This window comes from Podarcis pityusensis (genome assembly GCF_964106645.2).
Source record: "Podarcis pityusensis genome assembly, chromosome: 2".
Taxonomy (NCBI): Eukaryota; Metazoa; Chordata; class Lepidosauria; order Squamata; family Lacertidae; genus Podarcis; species Podarcis pityusensis.
This window is the reverse complement of record NC_138029.1, coordinates 22,474,023-22,496,529: the sequence shown is the minus strand read 5'-3', so window position 1 is coordinate 22,496,529 and position 22,507 is coordinate 22,474,023. Positions and strand designations below refer to the sequence as shown.

Genomic DNA, 22,507 nt, shown 5'->3' with positions numbered 1-22,507 from the left:
ACATTTGAGTTTGTACTCACGCGTGGCAGTTGTAAACCGTGTGTCTCACTCATATTAGGCATCTTGGGAACCTCTGTTCCTTTTTCAGTGTCCTGAGGTAAAGAAACAGATTATCTTGCTGATGTGGTTTCAAGGCAGCGACATATAAATACGGTAGTTTGAAGTGTTTGGATTTTTAAAAAAAACAAAAAACACCACTCCAGCCAAGTATGTTTTTACAGCTTCTTTCTTCGTTAATTAGGTAGTAGCGCTCTTCATAGTCAGTGTTAGGGATGTAATTGATTACTTCCAGAGATTTTCTTCCTCAACACTAGTGCATCACATAGGGAACCTGTGGCCTTGACCTAATTGAACGTGAATGGGGAGAAGGAATAAAATATAAAAGGTGGGAAGCAGAGAGAGAGAGAGATTCTTCTTTTGCCGCATCTATTAAAACGTAAGTTTGCTTAATTCTGAGAACTTGATTGTTTGCCTTGTCTTGGGCGTTCAAAAACAGGCTCACAAGAGGGTGGGCAGCCATGGAAGCGTCCCCCAACTATAGGATGGAGGATTCACAGAAAGGATAGCTTGAAAGGCTTTTTGCCCAATTTTAAAAGGATACTTAATTTAAAGAATTTGGTATATTAGGATAAGCTCCGAATTGCACATAACTTCTCCGTTGGAGGGTATTTGGATGTTTTGAGCATTAGTTCTTTTTCAAGTCTGTTTTCCCTTCCAGAAAAACAGCAACACAGCTTTTCTTTCTTCACTTAAGGAAAATGCCACCTAGGCTAGAAAGTCATTGGGAAGCTACAATATACAACTACCATAGGGAGTTGGGAAGAAGGCTCCCTCTGTCAAGACTCCTAAGTTGGGGGTAGAAATGGACTTGCACCCTACTTCCTTTGAAGTGGTCTAAGATGTGTGAATTCTAAGATGGGCTCTATTTCAGTATCCCACACCCCTGTGACCCTTAATGCCTCATGCATTTTTCTGACCACGGTTAGAGTAGTACCAGTTTGGCTGTCAGTCACACCCAGCACTTGGGTTTTCAGCCGCTGCCTGAACTGCTACTGTATCAGACACCTGAGTTGGAAACCCAGCCAGATGGGTGGGGTATAAATAAAATTTAATAATAATAATATTTCTGTACTCAGTCCTGTGCAAATACTTACAGGACTCAGCTACATTAGTAAAAACGAATTATAAATGCATTATAATACAAGTTGACGCTGTAGAGCTGAAATTGGAACTCTATGAAATTTACCATCGTGAGCTTTAAAACGTCCCCCCCTCCCCCGAGAATTTGTATTTATAGCTGTGTAGATGCAGCCACAGTCGTGTTTGCGGAGAGCATGACATTGCATCTCAAGGTCACTTTGAATTCACCTTTCTGAAATCAGGTGACAGATATAATAACAGCGACAGCATAAAAAAAGTTAACAAACATGAAGATTAGCAGCTCAGTTTTCAGTGCTGGCTCTCGCTCTATGTAATGGGACAAGCAGAAGGATCCTATGGAAGAGCCTATAAATATAGGTATTCACTATCCTTGTTTCTGTCCAACCATAGACTGGCAACTTGGACCGGCATATATGCTTTAGGTCCTAAAACAGGGGTTGGCAACCTAAGGCCCATGGGCCACAAGTGGCCAACGGGGGTTGTTTAACAGGCCCATGAGCCGCCCCCAAACCAAGCCGCCCGCTCGGCGAGTCCCCATGCAGCGTGGTGTGGGGACTTGCTTCTGTGGTGCTGGAAATGGTGTCTGCGCAGACACTGAAAATCACGGGCATGCGTGCGATCCAGCCCACGGAGGGATCTCCACTGGAGTGAACTGGCCCAGGCGAGGTAAACCTTGCCAACCCCTGTCCTAAAACTTATGAAAATGTCTCTCTTTGAAGCAGAGTTCCTCCATAAAGGAAACTACAGTGCTAATAATAATAATAATAATAATAATAATAATAATAAATTTTATTTATACCCCGCCCTCCCCAGCCAAGGCCGGGCTCAGGGCGGCTAAGAACCAATAATAAAAACAAGTTGAATGAATACAACTTAAAAACAAGATTAAAATACAACATTAAAACGCAGCCTCATCACAGGAGGAGAAAGGAAAAAAGAAAGAGGGGATCAAATTGACTCCCAAGCCAAAGGCCAGGTGGAACAACTCTGTCTTACAGGCCCTGCGGAAAGAAATCAGATCCTGCAGGGCCCTGGTCTCATGAGGCAGAGCGTTCCACCAGGCCGGAGCCAGTGTTGAGAAGGCCCTGGCTCTGGTTGAGGATAATCTAACTTCCTTAGGGCCCAGGACCTCTAGGGTGTTGCTATTTATGGACCTTAAGGTCCTCCGTGGGGCATACCGGGAGAGGCGATCCCGTAGGTACGAGGGTCCTAGGCCGTCTTTGCAGGTAGCAGAAATGCATACATGTATCTTCATGAGCACATCCGCTCGTTTCTGATGACATGAAGGGGGGGGGTGTGCATGTGTGAATGAATCAATCAGCATGGCTTTGTAACAGGGTGCTGATCTAAGAATGGGGAACCAGCACAAAACTGGCAATAATCCAGTTAGGAAAACGAGAGACCAGGCTGTTAAATTACTCATGTTTATTTATAACAGACCTTCAGCCAGTACAGTACAAAACTTAACAGTAGTATAATCTCCATTACACAAATATGTACTTACAATATATTACAGATACAAAAAAGCTTTTGCAGTAAGAGGTTTTTCTTTTATTTAAAAGTGAGTTTAACCCCACCAAAAAAAAAAAAAGGGGGAAAAGAGTGCGACACCAGCAAATCCAATAACAATATACAAATGAAAGCTTGTTAGAAAGAAGAGAAGAATATTGTAGCGGGTTGGGGATATTGCACATCTTTTTGTTCTTCATACATCTGGTTAAAAAATATATAATATTTACACAAGTTAGAGACCTGGAGTTTTACAAAATTTCCAAGATTTGTTTTTTAGGCTCTTCATACAGGTGAAAGCAAAAATAAAACAGAACACTGGTTTTCTTAGAAATTTTAGAGCTTTGTTTCTCTAAAAACAAAACCTGTTTCCATTTTCACAAAAGGGGAGAAGCAGGAGGTAAGTTGTGAAGTCTGAAACAGGATTCTTGCTCCCTGATTCATCACAGAAGCAGGTTTAAGAGAGATTCGTACCATTCCACAGTGCAGTAAATATAGTTCAACAGTGATGAGCTGGAGGTCTTCATTTAGCTCAAGAACTACCCAATATTTCTGATTTTTTTAAAAAAAACAACCAAAAGAAAACCAAAGAGTTCCTGCAGAGAGCGGTTCTATTCCCACTAAAAACAGGAAGAAAAAGTCTGAACGTGGGCTTTGTATGGAGGCACAAAGGGATATCTTTACTTTTTACAAATAGAAATCAACAGTAACAAATGACCCTTTAGGTGCTTCAATTTACCAGTGTGGCATTAATTGATGCCAAGCACCCAAGGGCCATCTTTGGCTTTCAAGAAGTCGGTACCCAACTATGAAAGCCGATTTTCCTATTAATTTTTTGTTGTTGTTCTTGTCAAAGAATCACACTTGTATCTGGAAAAAACAACAACCTGTAAAAATATGTAACGAGAAAGACTGCACTAACGTATTTCCTTCCCAATGTTATACGTCAAGAAGTCAATACATGCCCCCACTTCTTGACAAATGTATCAAGATGACAAGCATAGCTAGTCGGATTATGTTTTACAGTTTTCACAGCAATATTAGTCTCTGCATTGGAAAAAAAAGAAAGATGCATCTTCCCAGAATTTGGTCTAGGGGAGCTGGAAAGAACTCTAATCTCACATGGAAAAGATGAGAGCATTGAGGATCACTTCTAGAACTGGAAGAATAGATTATTTTAGGGAAACAAACTCCATATTCTTAGCAACTTTCCCTAAGGTGGTGTTTCAGATGCTTTGTACTGTAACTCGCCTTCAGCCCAAACCAAGATGGCTGTGGCTGATGGGGAGTTGTAGCCCCCAAAAACATGTGGAAAGGCCCCCAGTTGTGTAACAGCTGCTTTGGGGTGTGTCTCCCCCAAGCTCTATTTTACAGATTGAGATTTATTTAAGTGCCTAGCATGAACTATGCAGCTGATCTACTAAGTGGGGGAAAAGCAGATACAAATTTTGCTCTCTGCTTTATTTCCACTTCTGCTTAAAAGACTGGTCACATAATCAAACAAACAAACACCACGCTTAAGATTTTGCCTATGTCTGGGGAATAAGTGATCTCTTTCAATAGTTGGAGGACTTCGTAAATACCAACTTTTGTTTCACCTCGATCGATGGACCAAATAGTGCTTGCCAATTAAATATAGTGTTGCAAAACACACCTCTGTGCCACAACCAGAGGTCCAGACAGCCTCATGTACCTAGAGGAAAGTGCTCTTTGTCAGATCCTACAAGAGAGAATCTTCCTATAAATGGAAATGATTCCTGCAAACACCATTCTAGGCCTAGATTCATACTGGGGTGGAGAGGGAGGAACAAAAACATGCACACATTGAGTTTAGGAGTTTGCTTCTCTCATTACTGCTATACACACAGGTCTGCCTGGATCAGAAGATGTGCAAACATCTCAACTCAGAGATTTAATTCTATAACATTTGTGGTTCACGCGACAAATGTTTTAGATCTTTCTCTGAACGCATTTATGTGAAAAGCTAGTTAGCTTTCACAGGATGAATCCTATAAGCAAGATGCAAGAATCATCTAAAATACTGGCGTGTTAGGCGGTTCATGGGAAAAAATGTTGAAAACGCATTCTGGAAGAAGCTTTTTTTTTACTTGCTCATATACACATAAAGGGCCAAAACAGTCATTCAATGACAGGTAAATGTCTTTAAAAGTTGGAAATCAGCTTTGAGGTTTTTTATTAAATGTAATAAATGTGCATTAGATTTCCAACATCCTGCTTTCACAAGTCTTTAGATAAGCCTTTCCTGAGAACCCAAATGTGTGTTTTAAAAAATAGCTAAGAAGCAGCTTTAAGATATGCTCTCACAGATTTCCAGGGGCACAAATGGAACACCTTGAGTTCATTCATTCAACACAATTATCTTATCAAACTGCTTGTGTTAATCTGACTCAAACCTTCATGTTTGCAAGATTTGTAGTGGACAAATCCTAACTTTTAAAGCAGTATGAAGTCAAAACATTCAAAAATACAATGTATAATGGCTGGATCATAAGATGTCTTCCAGTCACATGAGAAACCCCGTAACAATTCCCAGTACAGAAGTGTCATCCCCAGAATCACCACTGGGCAGTTTCATTCAAATAATATAATTTAATGAGCATCCAAGTCTTGGGAATTATTGAGGGGGGAACTATGCCTTCTGAACTGATTCTTCGGTTTAACAATCACAAAAAGTGCTGAATACTGTACACCAATAGGAGATATGAGTGCTTTAAAAAAATCAAAATCCTTTATCCAAGGGGCCTAAGGAATAACAGGGAGGGAGGGGAAAGTACAATCCTCATTGAAAAGACAGGAAGTGGACTCTCAAGTCCCTTTAGCAATTTGGCAAAGTCTCCCAGCAGGTTCCATTCGTATTGCACAATAGTAATCTTAATGACAAGAATTTTAATATTCTATTCCCTCTGCTTGAAGCCACAAAATACACATCTGCCGGAACCAGCTCAAAATGCCTTCTGAACCTGTAAGATACAATTCGTATGCTGAACCCAAGTGACAAGGCAGAAGGGGAAAGTGACTTTGTACCAGAAAAGTTAAGAGCTTTAGAAAGTGTGGCAGAACAGTGGAGTGCAACTATTTGAAGGAAGGTTCTCACCTTCCCATCTTCTAGAGGAATCCCCCGGAATATCTCATTTGTCAAGGCCTTTCCAGTTAAGCAAATCTGTCCGGCCTTGCAAGGGGTGGCGACAGCTCGGAAAATTTAGCATTTCACATCTCAAAAAAGAAGTCTAATAACAAAAGGGCAAAACCGAACAAAACGTTGCAACTTGAGGTGTTTCTATAAGTAGAAAAAGAACAGCCTTTGGTTTATCCCACAAGGAAGCAGTTTGCTGAGCTGCTGTTGAGCAAGTTATTTTTTATGCATCATGGGCATTTATCTAAAACCACAAGCCTTCTCCCCTTGCTGTGTCCTAAGACTAGAGATACAATTTTACCCTTACCTCCCATCTCTTTCTCTCAGGCAAGGTGCTTCTAGCAGGTCAAGGTGCTGAGACGAAGTACAACACCTTGCAGAAAGGCAAACTTCCCCAGTTATGCTGCCTCAACGCCCAAGCCTTTACATTTGGCGATTACACTCTTAAAAGCAAGGATAAACAGAATTTCTGCTTGGGCTGGTAGGAATGACTGCATAAGCCTGACTCTGAGTAACAAATCCTGCCTACAGTCCACTAACAGAAACGCATCTTCAACCAAACTACAGAATAGAGGTTTCAGCCCTTCGTGGTGATCAAGGCTTTAAGACACTAAAGTACACAAAGCAAGGTTTTTTTGGCGGGATCTGCGTTGCAGAACACCAATGGCCCTCTTTGGCACCACTGATCACGTACCTGTGAGAAAATGGGAGACTCTGGCTACTGTGTAGATATTGGGCAGACAGGTTACCAGAAGTTACTCGACACAATTTTGTCCATGCCACTGTATGCTTTTACATAGCTGTACAAGACAAGGAAATTCCACCTTCACGGCTGCTGCTGTCAAGAGTTTGCTAATAGAGTCCAAAAAAACCCCATATGCTTTCCAAACACGGATCACTAAGGTTTTTGACTGATCTGTGCAAAAACAAGGCTGCCCTTCCTGCTGGGAAAGGAGTCAAGCCCCAAGCTACTTTGTGATAACTAATTCCTGGGCAACTGACTGGAGAGAGACAGAAGTCAGGCACCAGAACAACAGCAAGAAGTGACAAGGCTTCAGCACCCGACTCTAGTAGTTGCAAGGGAGGTTACTAAAAGCCACAGAGGCTTTTGCTATCTTGTTTCCTGCCTTCCACTGAAAGTCCCTTGATTACGTCTCCTAGGAATCACATCCAACAGGGTCATGTTTATTTATTCACCCTACGGAAGTTGCATGCTTTTGGAGAGAGAAGTTGGTGACATACACTCACCTAAGGGTTGAGGCTCACACCTTCTAAAACTTCCACTAAAAAAAATTGACTCTTTAAGAACCGAAGGAAGCTCAGAGGACGTTAGCTCAAGCAACCCTCCTGGAGAGAAGGTCACGCTGAACAACACGGACATCAAGCAAATCCTTTTGAAGGAGGGCATCCCAGATTCCTAACAGCTGGGATGCAGAACATGCCCTTTAACCAGGCAATGCTAAGGTTCCTTCCTTGCATCCCGGGGGAAAAAAAGGATTTGCTTTCCTAATGCTGATCTTCAATTGAGCTTGCAAAAGCAGCACCCTGGCAAACTTTGTACACAAACGCTTGCCACCTTCCTTCAGACTAGTTGGTGCCGCAGCTCCTTCATTTTCACCAGATGCAGAATTCGCCTCCTTTTCTGTGCCCCAAAAGAAGAGACAGCACGTTTCAACACAAAGCTGTCATAAAGCAAAAGCATAGAGGTATAGAGTTCACGGGACCACAGAGTTTCCTAGTCGGATACCTTTCTATGCTGTGTTTCACAGACACCCAAAAAAGAGGGAACACGCGGTTCTTCCTGACATCACCATCTAAGTGTAACTCAAATCGTGGCTTTCCTAGTCCCTTTGAAAGGGCGAAGTTCTACAAGAGTATATTAGCACCTGATCTGAGGTTCTTAATGTCTAACATGGTGGCTTGACAAGAGATACCTGAACTGAAATTCACCAAAAGAAGCCCAAAGAAACTTTGAATGGAGGAGGAAGGAGGGACAGACATGAAAGACACTAATATCTTGCTGATGTGTACCAGAGGTGTGTGTCGTGTCCCTCAAAATGGAGGAAGCCCCTGGCAAAATGGCATAAAGAAAAGGCTTACATGACAACAAAATAGCGAAATGAAATTAATAAATAACTATGAGTGGAAGAGAATCAAAAGCACAAGAGAACTTTAAAATCAATAAACAGTATTTAAATAACACAGCGTAGAAAAGGCAAATGTTATGAACTCCTCCCCATCTCAAGTTTGTTGGATTTTTTTTTTTTAAGTTAGGGTTTTTATTTTATTTTTTTAGAACATTTCTCTTTTTTAGCCAAAGTCAGTGCAACGGAGTACAAAAGAAATGAACGGCTCCATACCCGACGAGGATGGGGCACGAGAGATGGGGAGGGAGATTTGGGAAGGTGGGGAGAGAGTTTAGGACTAGCCGACTTTATGCTCCCCTCTCACTATGTGGGAGGAGAACTCGTACCGGTCTTGGCTGTGATAGCCGCAGATGTTGCATTCGAAAGGGTCTCTGAAGCCGTGGCAGCCCATGTGGATAGTGAACATGACGTGGTCCAGGAACAAGATTCGGCAGTGCTCGCATTTGAAGGCTTTTATCTGTTCCCCTTCATCATTCACCACACGCAGGGCTTCTTTGGCTGAGCTGGGAGTTGACCGAGTGGTGGTGGGAATGATGCCCTCTTGTACTTTCGGGTCCTCTTTGGCGTAGGCCGGACTCTGCCGGCTGCTGGTGCAGTTCCCAATGACGGACAGCAGCGGCTGCTGTGAGCCCCTCTCCTCGTGGATGCTCTCAGTGTCTGTGGAATCCTGGCAGCCGTTGCTAGGTGACACCATGCTGGGCTCCCGAGATGCCCGGTACACAATCTGCGTCCCGTCGGGAAGGTCCTCGTGGCCTTCCGCAGCTTCCCGGCTTCCTGCTATTTCCAGCCTGCCCGGGAGGGGCTGAATCTGCGTGTAGACGGAACTGATGACGGGGGTGATCTCGGAGATGCAGTTGGTCGGCGGGATTCTGAGAGGGCGCAAGTGTTCTGCTCCCATGAAGGACAGGGATCCACCAAAGCTCGTGTCCATGGGATGGTGGGCTGCCACCATCTCCACGTCCTTCTCGAAGCCAGAGCTGACGTCAAATGCCATGTCGGAGAGGCCAAACCGCATCTGCTTCTCTCCTAAGGCAAAGGATGAGAGGTATCAAAAGACAAGTTCCCTCTACAGTCAATACGACGAGCCTGTTAGGGATGGAAGTCAAATAAGAGCACAGCACATGGACAAAAAACCTTGCAAAGAAATCTCTGGATGCAGCTATTGCCGCACATGCAGGGCGTTAATCGCTTACCCCTGCCAATTCTTGTACGTAGCCCCCTCTTGTCCCTTTCAAATGCAAAAGGAGAACCTGAGAGACATGACCAACCTGAGCAACTGGCTCTCATTGGTCAGAAAGAGCCAGAGATCCCTCCTTCAAAAGAACCAGAGGGGAGAGAACCTTTAAAAAGCTGAGCAGCTCCTGCAGTTGGGAGGGGGGGTCCAGACTGGGTCTTCTATACCACCAGAAAGCTAACCATCCTTGCTGTCTACTCATAAACAGACTAGAAATATTATATCGTAGGGGCTGGGGCTGGGATTAGTCCAGTTTCAGGCCCACAGTGCTCTCTGGCTTATTTTGTATTCTGATCTTACCTTCTGTCAATTTCCCTACCTTTTCTTTCTAATAAGGTTTCACAATTTAACCGTGTGTGCAATTGCCAACCACAGGATTCTAGAACTCCCACGTGTCTAGACAACTGGAATTTACATTGCCGGAAGTTTAGGGTCAGAGTTGTAAGAGACTAGCATGTCCCTCCGAGCTCTGGGAGAGACTCAGGCAACGTGGGCTGCCTTTACGTTCTATGTAAGTTACAAGGGAGTGGTCTGGAAAATACAAGGTGTGTTGGTCTCAGGGTTCCCGGTCATAAGGAAGTTGAGGGGGGTCTGCCAGGGAAATGAACAACCTTTCTTTGATCTCCAAGGTTGGATAGAGCAGCCGAAAGCAAGGCTTGCTTTCCTCAGCAAGTTGTGTGCTGGCTGAATGGAAGAGTGTAGGATGCGCTGGCTCAGAGCCTGTTTAAAAAGGAATGGGCTTTGGTGCTTTCCTGTTTCCCTCCCATCTGGTCTGCAAGAGGGTCCTGGAAGCAACTACCAGATTAAAAGACTCAGCTGGCAGCACTGCAGGGCTGTTGTGCAACAGCTGGGCAAGGAAGTGGGTGCATGAGGCTTTCCTCTTCTCCGCAGCACATAGCTCTGAGTCTGCACTTGACTGGAGGCAATAAATACTTTATGTAAGAAGCAGGGGGAAGGCTCAATTTGAACTTGCTTCTTGAATTTGTGACTCCATTTTGCACCTATTAGTTGTTTATTACTACTACTACAACTATTAGACTTGTCAGTCACGTGTTACCTGAAGGTCTCTAACTTACAACACATTCAATAACATGAATACAATTAAATTATACCATGAAAACAGAAGAAAACAACTCCCACAACAGCCAAATTAATCTAGTGTGTCTACCACCTTGTAGTTTGGTTCAGACTTGAAGCCACACTTTAGACCACACTTGAAGCCAAATCCCACTAACGGCAGCTATTCCAGAGAGCATAAATGGCTGTCAAGTCCCAGTCTAGTGGTAGCTGCCATCTTGCTGCTTGCTGAGAGATGCACTGCCTAACCACTTTTTTGTTTTTGCAATGCAACATGGAGAGGGATGATAAAAGCTGGTGGGGCTGCAAATGCAAGATCTGATGGCCCACAGGGAAACACCCAAGACAATAAATAACACAACTGTCGGTGGTCAACAGCTCCGTTGTCCTGCCACTACCTTTAGTCCACTTCCAGGAATCCAGGGGAAGCTCCTTACCCACAAATTTCTGAGGTGTGGAGCGTTTTCGTTTGGTGATGCTGTTTGCCAGTCGGTCAATGAAGGTTGGCCGGTCGGCTGAGGAGTGAAGCATGGAGTCCGGCACCATCTCCAAGTCTCGCATCTCGTCACCTGGCAAGGAAACAAAAGCAGGTGTGACGTTTGGCTCCCTAGAGCGTTTCTGCCTCAACCTTTGGAAGGCCTGTATTGTGAAAACAGTAGATGCTGACGGTTCAGGGATTTGCCGAGGGAGGAAAAGTCACACAGCAAAATCGGCAAGGATGGAACAGACTCCCAATGCTAAATTTAGTCCATCCAATTTAGATCCTGTTCCCCAGATCCATGATAACAACAACTTTATTATTTGTAGCCCAACTACTATTACAACAACAACTTTATTATTTGTACCCCACCTATCTGACTAGGCTGCCCCAGCCACTCTGGGCGGCTTCCAACATATATAAAAACATAATAAAACATTACACGTTAAAAAACTCCCCTATACAGGGCTGCCTTCAGATGTCTTCTAAAGGTTATATAGTTTCTCATCTCCTTGACATCTGATGGGAGGGCGTTCCACAGAGGCTGCTACTACCGAAAAGTTCCCCTGCCTAATTCCCTGTACCTTCACTTCTCGCAATGAGGGAACCGCCAGAAGGTCCTCGGAGCTGGATCTCAGTGACCAGACTGATCACTGAACCCATTTAGACTCTGTCCTTCAAGGCCACAGTTTCTCTGACTACCAGGCCTTACATGTTCTAGACACTAAACCCAAATTTTCACCTGGACTAGATATGGGATTCTAGTCCTCATTACCTAACTAGTGCCTGCTGCTGAAACAGATGGCAGGATGCCTTGTGCTAAGTGATTCATAAATGAAGCAAATAATAATGATGATGGCAACAGTAACTAAATCTGCCTTTAGATGGAAATTCCATGCAGTGGAGGGGAACCACCTCTAAGAGGAAGTACCAGCTAGGGAAGGCATTTTGCATTGAAGACGATTTGGACTGTTCCACCCACACAGACCCTGCTAGCCGGTTTGGATACTTGCAGAAATTGCTGTGCGTAAAGCCATCCTAAGTGACCGACAACACTGCCCCTCAAGCTCGCCTGTCCCAGCCTGGCAGGTCCAGACTTACCTTGCTGGCCAGCCAGCGACTGTGGTTCAGTGTTAAGACTCTGCAGGTAGTTGTGGCAGCGTTCCTTGTGCTCTTCCAACGTGCTTTGCTGCTTGTAGCTGCGGCCGCAATAATTACATTTGTAGGGCTTTCCGACGGTGGGGGAGGAGACTGAAATGGAAAGGGAAACGTAAAAGGGTCCAGTAATAAAACTCATATCTTTCTCGAACCACCACAGCAACCTTTGGGTCAGCAAGAACCAGCAAGCGCTGACAGCCTGCCTGCAGCTGTAGGAATGAAAGGAGACAGGCACAAACAAAAAAAAACCAACCACCAACTTTGCAAACGGTTCAGTTGTATGTCTCTGCAACTGTGCCTGCCTTGAGACGCTAAAGGAAAAGGGGCATCTTTCAGATGATTTCCTGCTGAAAGAAGGCCTCCTCTCTCCAATCGCCATTTCTATGATCATCGCTGCCAAGATCAAATATATGTGGGTTCCCCCCCCCCCCCCCAGTTTTCTGGTAAGGGACTCAGATCAGATCTGAACATCCTCATTAGGCCCTAGTCACTGAAGGCACTCCAAAATGGGAGCTTTACGACAGTAATTCAAGGACGACTGATATAACTGCCCTCATTCTGTTCTTCCCCCTTTACATATCTGAATGTTACTATTTAGGGAGAAAGGGGGCTTTAGCAGAGCATCAGGAGTCCTCACTGATGGATCAATTGGAAATCATTGCTAAAAGAAGTGTTACCCCCCCACCAGAAAAAAAAGCAAAGAGGAAGTGATTGTCAGAGTCTGAATTAGAAGCCAGACCAGTGCCTGATTTCTATAATGAAATAAGCTAATGGCGAGATTGTTATATGCACAGAGATGGAAAGATACAACCCGACCCACTATAGAGGAATGGCTGATAAAACTATTGGACTTGGCTAAGATGGCAAAGTTAATGCGTTTAATTAGAGAAAAATCATTACTGAAATTTATTAAGGATTGGAAACTTCCTATGGGCTTTTTGCATGAAAGAGAAAGTGAACATGTAATATTTGGATTTGAAGATTGAAAAAAATATTCATCCGTAGAATGGCTGGATGTTAATGAGTGAATACTATATTTAGCTGCAGGACAGAGAATTGGAAGTCTTTTTATCTTTCCTTATCCTTTTCTCTTTTGCTTTCTCTTCATTTTTCTTTTCTTTTTTCCTGCCTCTGTTGTTTTTTAGATTAAGTATCTGTTTGATTTCAATGTATTATAAAAACATATGAACTTTTATATATCTTTTATATATGTTTATATCTATTTTATAACAGGTATGAATTTTTGTATATCTTTGAGTAAGTATCAATAAATATATTAACAAGAAAACACCTGGAAACCACCTCTAATCTTGGTGATTGTAGTACTCAATGGTGAAGGGAAAATAAAGACATTTATAACAACAGAAATCTATATTAATTTTTTAAATTTTTTTTTTTAATTTTAGAGACCAAGTTTGTTCTTGGTATGAGCTTTGCATGCACACGAAAGCTCATACCAAGAACAAACTTAGTTGGTCTCTAAGGTGCTACTGGACAATTTTTTAATTTTTTAAAATATATTTCTACTGCGTCAGACTAACACGGCTACCTACCTGAATTTATAACAACGTATCACTGAATATACTCAAGCTAGCTATTTTTCTTCTTCACATGGTGTACTCTGAAAACCATGTTGCAGAGCTAAATCTTCATGAATGCTTTAACAAGACAGACTTGCATGTTTATTTTAGGCTTGGAGCAAGCTAGCAAATTTATTTAATTTATGCACTGCCTTTCTATAAGACATTGCCAAAGCAGTTATTTTGCTTAACGTTCTCCTGGTGCGTGAGCCTTCTTTGCCAATTGACAGACACACATTTGCAATAATGTCAAAATCTATACTAGCTACAATACCTTTATTAGGCTACTCAAAATGCCACAAAACAGCGTGCAAGTTTTTGATTCTATTGCTCTTGTTGGTTTAATAAAGGTTTTGCCCTGATATGAATTTTGGATTTTCTTCCTATGGGCCATGCTTTTAGTTTTCTCTTTGCAATGCTGTTTATCTTTTCATGGACTCCCCACTCCAGCCAAACGACAATTTGTGCAATTGTAGCAGCCACCAGATACCATTCACAGCGCCCATGCAACACAGGCGCAACAGCTCTGGCACATGAAGCCACTAGCGGGCAACATTTTGTGCAATTGAAAAAAAAACCTGATTTGGTGAAATGGAGCAATGTTTCAGCCTTTGGCAAGTTTCCCCAATAAGAAAAGTCTGGGCAACAGGCAGTACCTACTTGCTGGAAATTCTTCACATTGAACCCCTGCACATAAGCGATAAAACTTTTTGGAAGGCTGGCATGTTATACAGTAATAAACAAACAACAACAACAACAACAACTTATCATGTATACCCCACCCATCTGGGAGGGTTTCCCCAGCCACTCTGGCGGCTCCCAACAGAATATTAAAAACACAATAAGACATCAAACGTTAAAAACTTCCCTAAACAGGGCTGCCTTCATATGTCTTCTAAAAGTCAGATAGTTGTTTATTTCCTGATGGGAGGGCGTTCCACAGGGCGGGTGCCACTACCGAGAAGGCCCTCTGCCTGGTTCCCTGTAACCTCACTTCTCGCAGTGAGGAAACCACCAGAAGGCCCTTGGAGCTGGACCTCAGTGTCCGGGCTGAACAATGGGGGTGGAGACACTCCTTCAGGTATACTGGGCCGCAGCCATTTAGGCCTTTAAAGGTCAGCACCAACACTTTGTGAGAGACCAGCATGGACCAGGATTTACACACAGAGAAACAGAATCATCAAGGTGAAGAAATGGCACGAAAGAGGCAGAATTCAGAACTCTTTAAAGTTCCTTGTCCACGCAACATATTTGGGAAAGGCTGAAGCGCAATGGTAGGGCATCTGTTTTAAATGCAGAAGTTTCTAGCTTCTCCAGGTAAGGGCTGGGAATGTCCCCACTCCCTGAAGTCCTGGAGAGCCACTACTAGCAAGTGGAGACAGTGGAGTCTCAGCTGATGAGTTTGACTTCTGGCCTAGCTGTGGGTTAAACCACAGAGCCTAGGACTTGCCAATCAGAAGGTTGGCGGTTCGAATCCCCGCAACGGGGTGAGCTCCCGTTGCTCGGTCCCTGCTCCTGCCAACCTAGCAGTTCAAAAGCACATCAAAGTGCAAGTAGATAAATAGGTACCGCTCCAGCGGGAAGGTAAACGGCGTTTCCGTGTGCTGCTCTGGTTCGCCAGAAGCGGCTTAGTCATGCTGGCCACATGACCCGGAAGCTGTACGCCGGCTCCCTCGGCCAGTGAAGCGAGATGAGCGCCGCAACCCCAGAGTGGTCACAACTGGACCTAATGGTCAGGGGTCCCTTTACCTTTACCTAGTTCCCAATTATCTATGAAGTGACAGATCTCAAAACTAATACAGTGGTACCTCGGGTTAAGTACTTAATTCGTTCCGGAGGTCCGTTCTTAACCTGAAACTGTTCTTAACCTGAAGAACCACTTTAGCTAATGGGGCCTCCTGCTGCTGCCGCGTTGCCGGAGCACGATTTCTGTTCTCATCCTGAAGCAAAGTTCTTAACCCGAGGTACTATTTCTGGGTTAGCGGAGTCTGTAACCTGAAGCGTATGTAACCCAAGGTACCACTGTACAGCACATCCTTAGGCTCTTCATAGTAAATGGTGGTGGTGGTGAAATAAAACAGCTCATGGTTTTTACAACATACTGTCTGATATCGCAGTCCTCCAGCCCAGCCCCGGGGGCAAGACGATCATGGATCGGGAGTGAGGAAGGGAGGGAGGGGGGAAGGAAAGAGAAAGAGAAGACCAGGACCATGAAAACTAGCAGCCTGATAAAAAACAAAAAAACACTTCTGGGAAGAAGCTAGAAAAGCAAAAATTCACCAAAAAGAGGAAAAAATGAGGCTGGCGGGGGGAGGGTGGAAGACGTCTCACAGAGCCTGTGCAATGTCAAATACAATTGTGAAGATCAATAGCCCTACACAATGCACTGAGAATGAAAGGGGAGGGGTGGTTAACTTTCTGCCTCTTGACTCAACCGAGACAAACAGAGAAACAGAACTAGGAAAGTTTTTAGGAATGGAGATGGCCTTTTGGAACTCCCTGCCATTTTATATAACGCAAGGGACCTTCTCTATTGCCCTTTTGACATCCCTCTTTCAACAAGCCTTCTAAGTGAAATTCTTAAGCCAGCTGGTGTCTGTCAGAAACTGAACTGAATTGTGTGCTACTGAAAAAGTAATTTCTGGAATGGCTTAGTGCCTTTCTAATTCCAAACTGAGGAATCACGATCAGGGGTCTTCAATCCAATTTGCCATACTCACAATGGCAAGTGTTCCACTGTCTTCTCTTAAGCAGAACGAGGTGCAGCCTTCCTGGATATATAACCTTATTCTCATTCTGTGCTTCTGAGACACACAGAGCACATGGGAAGCACAGTACAATTCCATGAATAATCCCACTTAAAGAAGGAAGGTGTGTGTGTGTGTGTAAGAAAATTAATGGATGCAGTGGTGCAATTAGGTAATTATTGTATCTGGACTTAACAGGGTCCAAGTGTGATAAGCCAGCTCTGCAGAGTTTGGGAGCCCTCCTGTTCATTCTGCAAAGTGGGGTTCTGGGCTTCTGCCACAAGTCAACCGTACAATGGTAATACCACTGAGTGTTCAGGCATGTGGAGCAATGGGGCAGGTGGCCCTGCAAAATTTTAGTTCCAACCCCAACTACCCATGACATTCGGCCCCCAACAAATTACTTCATAGGGAAAGTGGCCCTCAGGGGAGAAACTGGCACTCCCCACACCTGACGTACAGCATATGAGTTACCCCACAACTAGGACTCTGTTCCCTACTGACAGGGAGTTTTTAAGAGCCCAGCAAAGAAGGTCTAGGTGGGTCCCTATTTGCAAGAGCCACTGACTCTGTAACACAATCCTGGCCAGCCGTGCATCTATTTCTGAGCTACACACGCAACGCCTGGTACTGTTTGTTTTAAAGGAAGCCCGTTGTCATACCTAATCAAAAGAGTACTTTCTCATTTAAGCTGTGCTGTTAAGTTGTGCTTCACTTAAAACCGCATTTCCTCTATGGGCAAGAAGACCCTTTCAATCTTTAAATTGCATATATAAAAACAGGGAACTAAATTCTGACAGTCTGCTCTCCAAATATCCTGGGGAGGAGGGGAGGTGAGAAAATTCTGTAGAATTGGGTCTGCTGAATGCAAATTCCAAATGCATTTGTTTACTGGGTTGGGGAGAGAGAGAGAGAGAGAGAGAGAGAGAGAGAGAGAGAGAGAGAAAGAAAGAAAGAAAGAAAGAAAGAAAGAAAGAAAGAAAGAAAGGAGAGTTGTGTACCGAAGAGAGGTAGCCCTATGGGAGAAGAGTCATCCTAGTGATCCCACGTGTAGATGCAGCTTCTGATCTATTTCTAACTGATGTGATGCGTTTGATCTGGTTTATAAATCCTCACTTTTTTGGAGGCAGATCTTCAAAGATGAAAGCAACTGCCTCACCCAGGGGAACAGCATGAAACACACATGTCAGGTTAAGGGGTGGGGAGAAGAAAGATATTCCTTGCTCCCCCTTCCCCAGGTGGGACAGGCTATTTTTACAGCCGTAAAATCCAAACGCTGATGAGGACACTGTCATTTCACTCATATACCCTCTCGGCCTCGTATTAACAATCTGCCATTCTGGACAGCCTTAATTTTCTTCGATATTACAAACAAATGTTAGGATTTGGCACATTTTATCCGTCAACAGCTGCTTATCATCATTCTCTGCCGTGATATACGGAGGGCTGATGGCGCAGAAATTACACTAATGAAACAGAAGGCCTTGGAAAAAGCATGCTTCTGGAGACAACTAGGTCGAAGTCTTGAGGGTCCTTCTAAACTGACCATTTGTGCAGGGAACTGCAGGCGAGTTTCTGTCAATATTTATCACACTCTTAAGCATTTTTCTCCTCTTAGAGCAGACCATACTGCCTTAACTTTCCTCAGTATTCTCTAGCCAATATCAGGATCTTGGGCAGAGGTGCCAACGTGCACACAGATTTAGGGAAGGGCTGTTGATGGCTCAGTGGCAGAGCATACGATCTGCATGCAGAAGATGCCAGGTTCAACAGGGCAGGCCTGAGAAGGATACCCTTCTGAAACTGTGGGAAGTTATCGCCAGCCAGTAGAGAACAAGATGTGCCAATATCCTGATGTGGTGTAAGACACATAACCGTCCCTATCTCACCACATAACAACAGCGCTAGAGGGGCCTCCATTAGAGCATTTCTATCAGGGCTGAGGTTACTAGCCAGGCTTTGGAGACCAGCGAGTTGTAGAGGCACACGGTCCTTCCGGAGCACGGATCAAACTCAGGAGTGTAGCCTGCAAGGTCCTGAGAATTCAGTACAGTCATACCTCGGGTTACAGATGCTTCAGGTTGCGCACCGCGTCAAACCTGGAAGCACCAGAATGGGTTACTTCCGGGTTTTGGCACTCGCAGAAGCACTAAATTGTGCTTTGCACATGCGCAGAAGCACCGAATCACGACCCACGTGTGCGCAGACGCGGTGCTGCGGGTTGCGAACGTGCCTCCCGCACGGATCACGTTCGCAACCCAAAGGTCCACTGTATCTTCTCCACCCTGTCTTCAGCTATGTTCTGAAATTTTCAGTCTTCAGTTCTGTTTTCTGTTGGAGGACTTGGAATATACCAATGATAAATACGCACACACAGAGATATTCAAGCAGAAAAGTGGTTTTTTTAAATGGTAGGAACATATCCATTGCTTTAAAAGAGAGGTTTCTTAGTACAGTGGTACTTCGGGTTAAGAATTTAATTCGTTCTGGAGGTCTGTTCTTAACCTGAAGCACCACTTTAGCTAATGGGGCCTCCTGCTGCTGCCGCTGCGTCGCCGGAGCACGATTTCTGTTCTCATCCTGAATCAAAGTTCTTAACCTGAAGCACTATTTCTGGGTTAGCGGAGTCTGTAACCTGAAGCGTATGTAACCCGAGGTACCACTGTAAGTAAAAGGGGGGGGGGAATTAGTTTGATTTTAAGATCAATTTTCAGGGGAAGGGAGCTTAAGCAACCAAAACACAGTGTTAAGACCAAACATATCTGACTCCGACATAACTCTAGGAACAAGGGTGACACTGCAGAAAGTAAAGAATGGTATCAGCTGTGCCTCGCATACTGGCTCATATACCTTTTTAAGCTGCTTGATAGCTGCACATGCTGTCAGCTGAGCTGGTTTATATGCACAGCATCAACTCATGCTGGTTGAGAGCACGGGGGTTTGAGCCATGCCCAAGGCTATGCATGCTCCATGCACTTGAGAGAATATTCTGTGCTAAGGTAAATAAAATGCTGAGTCAAGAAAGCGCAATTCTGTGCCCTGCACGAAGCATGCAAATTAATCACTTTTGCATAGATCTGCTTATTTTACACACTCTGTTCTGCTACATGGAACTTTATACATGCCAGTGAACCCTCACCTCCAGACCACTGAGATACCTTCTTCTCTTCTCCCTATTTCACCAGGCATCGCCTATCCACACACACTCAAGCTTATTTTCAGAGTCAGGTAGGCAACAAACCAAAAGGACCAAAGCAGGGATTCAAGTTCTACGCGTGCACAGATTAAGTAAAGATCTCCAAAACTACAATGTCGCTAAAGACAGAGCAGACATAAAGATGGCAGTCTGCACTGGAGTCTGAACCTGCCTTTTCTTTTTGCTTAAGCAAACCTAGAAACATGTAAGCAGCATCTCAGATGCCTACATGAAATTTCTGGGCCAGGCTTTCCGGGGGCTGGGGAGGCATGTGTGCATTAGTATATACTGTGCCCACTTGAATCCTTTAGACCTCAGATGTAGTCTCACTTCAGTCTTTGCCCTCACGGCGTGAATATATTGAACAGTGGTACCTATGGATGCGAACGGGATCCATTCCGGAGCCCCATTCGCATCCTGAAGTGAACGCAACCCGTGTCTGTGCGTGTCGCGATTTGCCGCTTCCGTGCATGCGCACGACGTCATTTTGAGCATCTGTGCATGCAGCGAAACCCGGAAGTAACGCGCTCCGTTACTTCCGTGTCACCACGGAGCACAACCCGAAAATGCTTAACCTGAAACTACTTCAACCCTAGGCATGACTATACAACATGATTTTGCATAAATCGTGCAAAGCACAGAATTTAAATTGTTTTCGGCACAGGCTCTGGATTTCTGGGGTGCAGATTATAGAAGCCCAGGCTATAGACTCCTCTCTCTAGCTCTCAGGACAAAAGCTGTGCAAGTAATTACGAAGCTGTTGCCTCTGGAGGCTTAATGGCTTCAGCCCAGCTTACCAAAGAGACCTACTCTTCCCTTTACTCTCTTACATTCCCTTGATCTAGAATACTCCCACTGTGGACTTTCATAGGTCTTTCAAAAGCCCTACAGTAACGCTTTCTAATCTGAGCAGGCTTTCAGTGGGAACCCCTAAGTTGGAAGGGCAGGATTTAACAGCTATGCCTTGTCTTTTGATTTGCCATTTTGAATTTGAGTTTTTAGTTATAATACACTGCCCAAAACTGTCAGGGGGGGACTAGAAATTCAAGCCAACATATACTGGCATCTGTACATGTATCTATTCCTCTTTGTTACATAATGCAAAACTGTTCTCCTGCAGATTTCCCTGCCTGGGGATATCAACATCTTAGCAGGAATTGAAGGGATGAACCAGCGATAAGGTTAACAAGAACATCAAGGTACACCGGAGATAGCAATACGCTTTCCAGACTCTGCAATAATCAAAAGGGTAGGTAAGCTAGAAACAACTTCTCTGAAAAGCTAAGAAGGTTCAGGATAGGGTTCCGTTACACAAACAGCCTATGGCAATGTAAACGTTAATTTCAAGTGGTTTGATGAAAGAATGCATGGGTTATCCAACTCAATTAGTACATGATTAAATGGCATAAAAGGTAAAGGTAAAGGGACCCCTGACCATTAGGTCCAGTCGTGGCCGACTCTGGGGTTGCGGCGCTCATCTCGCTTTATTGGCCGAGGGAGCCGGCGTACAGCTTCCGGGTCATGTGGCCAGCATGACTAAGCCGCTTCTGGCAAACCAGAGCAGCGCACGGAAACGCCATTTACCTTCCCTCCGGAGCGGTACCTATTTATCTACTTGCACTTTGACGTGCTTTCGAACTGCCAGGTTGGCAGGAGCAGGGACCAAGCAACGGAAGCTCACCCCGTCGCGGGGATTCGAACCGCCGACCTTCTGATCGGCAAGTCCTAGGCTCTGTGGTTTAACCCACAGCGCCACCCACGTCCCTCTAAATGGCATAAGGAGGCCATAATTTAAGCTATGTTCTGGGGCTGCCACATGCACAGAACACTGCAAAGTTGGCAGATATATTGCACACTACACATCAGCAGCACACGGTATGGTGGGGATTTAAAAGAGAATTAGACGAATTCATGGAGGATAAAGTGATCAATGGTTACTAGTCATGATGGCTGTGTTCCACCTTCACTGTTGCTGAATGTCTCTGAGTACCAGTTGCTAGTCAACCAATTGCAGTTGAGCAGGGTGCTGTTGTGCTCAGGCCTTGCTTGAGTGCTTCCTGGAGGCACCCACTGGCCACCAGGATGCTAGTCTAGATGGGTCATTGGTCTGATCCAGCAGGCTTTGCCCCACCCCCACCCCACCCCCGTGTCTGCTACTGACTCACATTCTAAATTTGCTTAAAGCATTTCCCAAAAAGAAAAATGCTTCCATCAAAATTGTGGTGGAATTAAGAATTGTACTTTTGTGTGCACATGTGTGTATGGGGAGGTGCCCGTAGTTCTTTCTCTCTGATCTCTAGCCATGGCACTAAAATCCCTAGGGACCCTTAGAGAACAGCCATAATAGCTAACTGTCATGTATATACTGAATAAAAAAGGTAAAGGACCCCTGGATGGTTAGGTGACTATGGGGTTGCGGTGCTCATTTTGCTTTTCAGGCCGAGGGAACAGGCATTTGTCCACAGACAGCTTTCCGGGTCATGATGAAATCGCTACTGGTGCACGAGTGCCAGAGTGCACTGAAATGCCATTTACCTTCCCGTCGCAGCAATACCTATTTATCTACTCATGTTCATATACTTGCGAACTGCTAGGTTGGCAGAAGCTGGGACAGAGCCATGGGAGATCACCCCATCGCGTAGATTCCAACGCCGTCCTTCTGCTCAGCAAGCCCAAGAGGCTCAATGGTTTAGACCACAGAGCCACCCGTGTCCCTGGTCCCAGTTCCAAAGCAAGTTAACTAGGTACTGCTGCAGTGGGAAGGTAAACAGTGTTTCTGTGTGCTCCGGCACTTGTCACGGTGTTCCGTTGCATCAGAAGTGATTTAGTCATGGTGGCCAAATGACCCGGAAAGCTGTCTGTGGACAAACGCCGGCTCCCTCAGCCTGAAGTGAGATGAGCGTCGCACCCCATAGTTGCCTTTAACTGGACATAACCGTCCAGGGGTCTTTTACCTTTTTAACTATATACTGAATAACAGCAATTGTAGCAGTTCAGCTAACCAGCTGCTGGTGTTTAGCCTTCTTCTGGGCTTAGGTTTGCCCTTTGACTAGCAGGGAATCTCAG

At 44.6% G+C, this 22,507-nt stretch overlaps 1 protein-coding gene across 9 annotated transcripts in view; it reads right to left on the bottom strand.

The window, feature by feature from the left end:
- IKZF4 (IKAROS family zinc finger 4) overlaps nt 1–22,507 on the bottom strand; it is an 86,978-nt gene that overhangs the window by 16,587 nt on the left and 47,884 nt on the right. For 3 of the 9 annotated variants that reach the window (XR_013982678.1, XM_080994654.1, XM_080994655.1), the window contains exons 6-9: nt 11,862–12,011; nt 10,681–10,851; nt 8,298–8,997; nt 21–92 (exon numbers count right to left, since the gene is read on the bottom strand). Coding sequence is in view for 8 of the 9 variants with exons in the window: in XM_080994654.1 (XP_080850780.1) it covers nt 50–92; nt 8,298–8,997; nt 10,681–10,851; nt 11,862–12,011 (1,064 nt within the window). In the remaining variant the exon portion in view is untranslated. The other 6 variants (XM_080994657.1, XM_080994653.1, XM_080994660.1 and 3 more) reach the window with 4 other exon arrangements.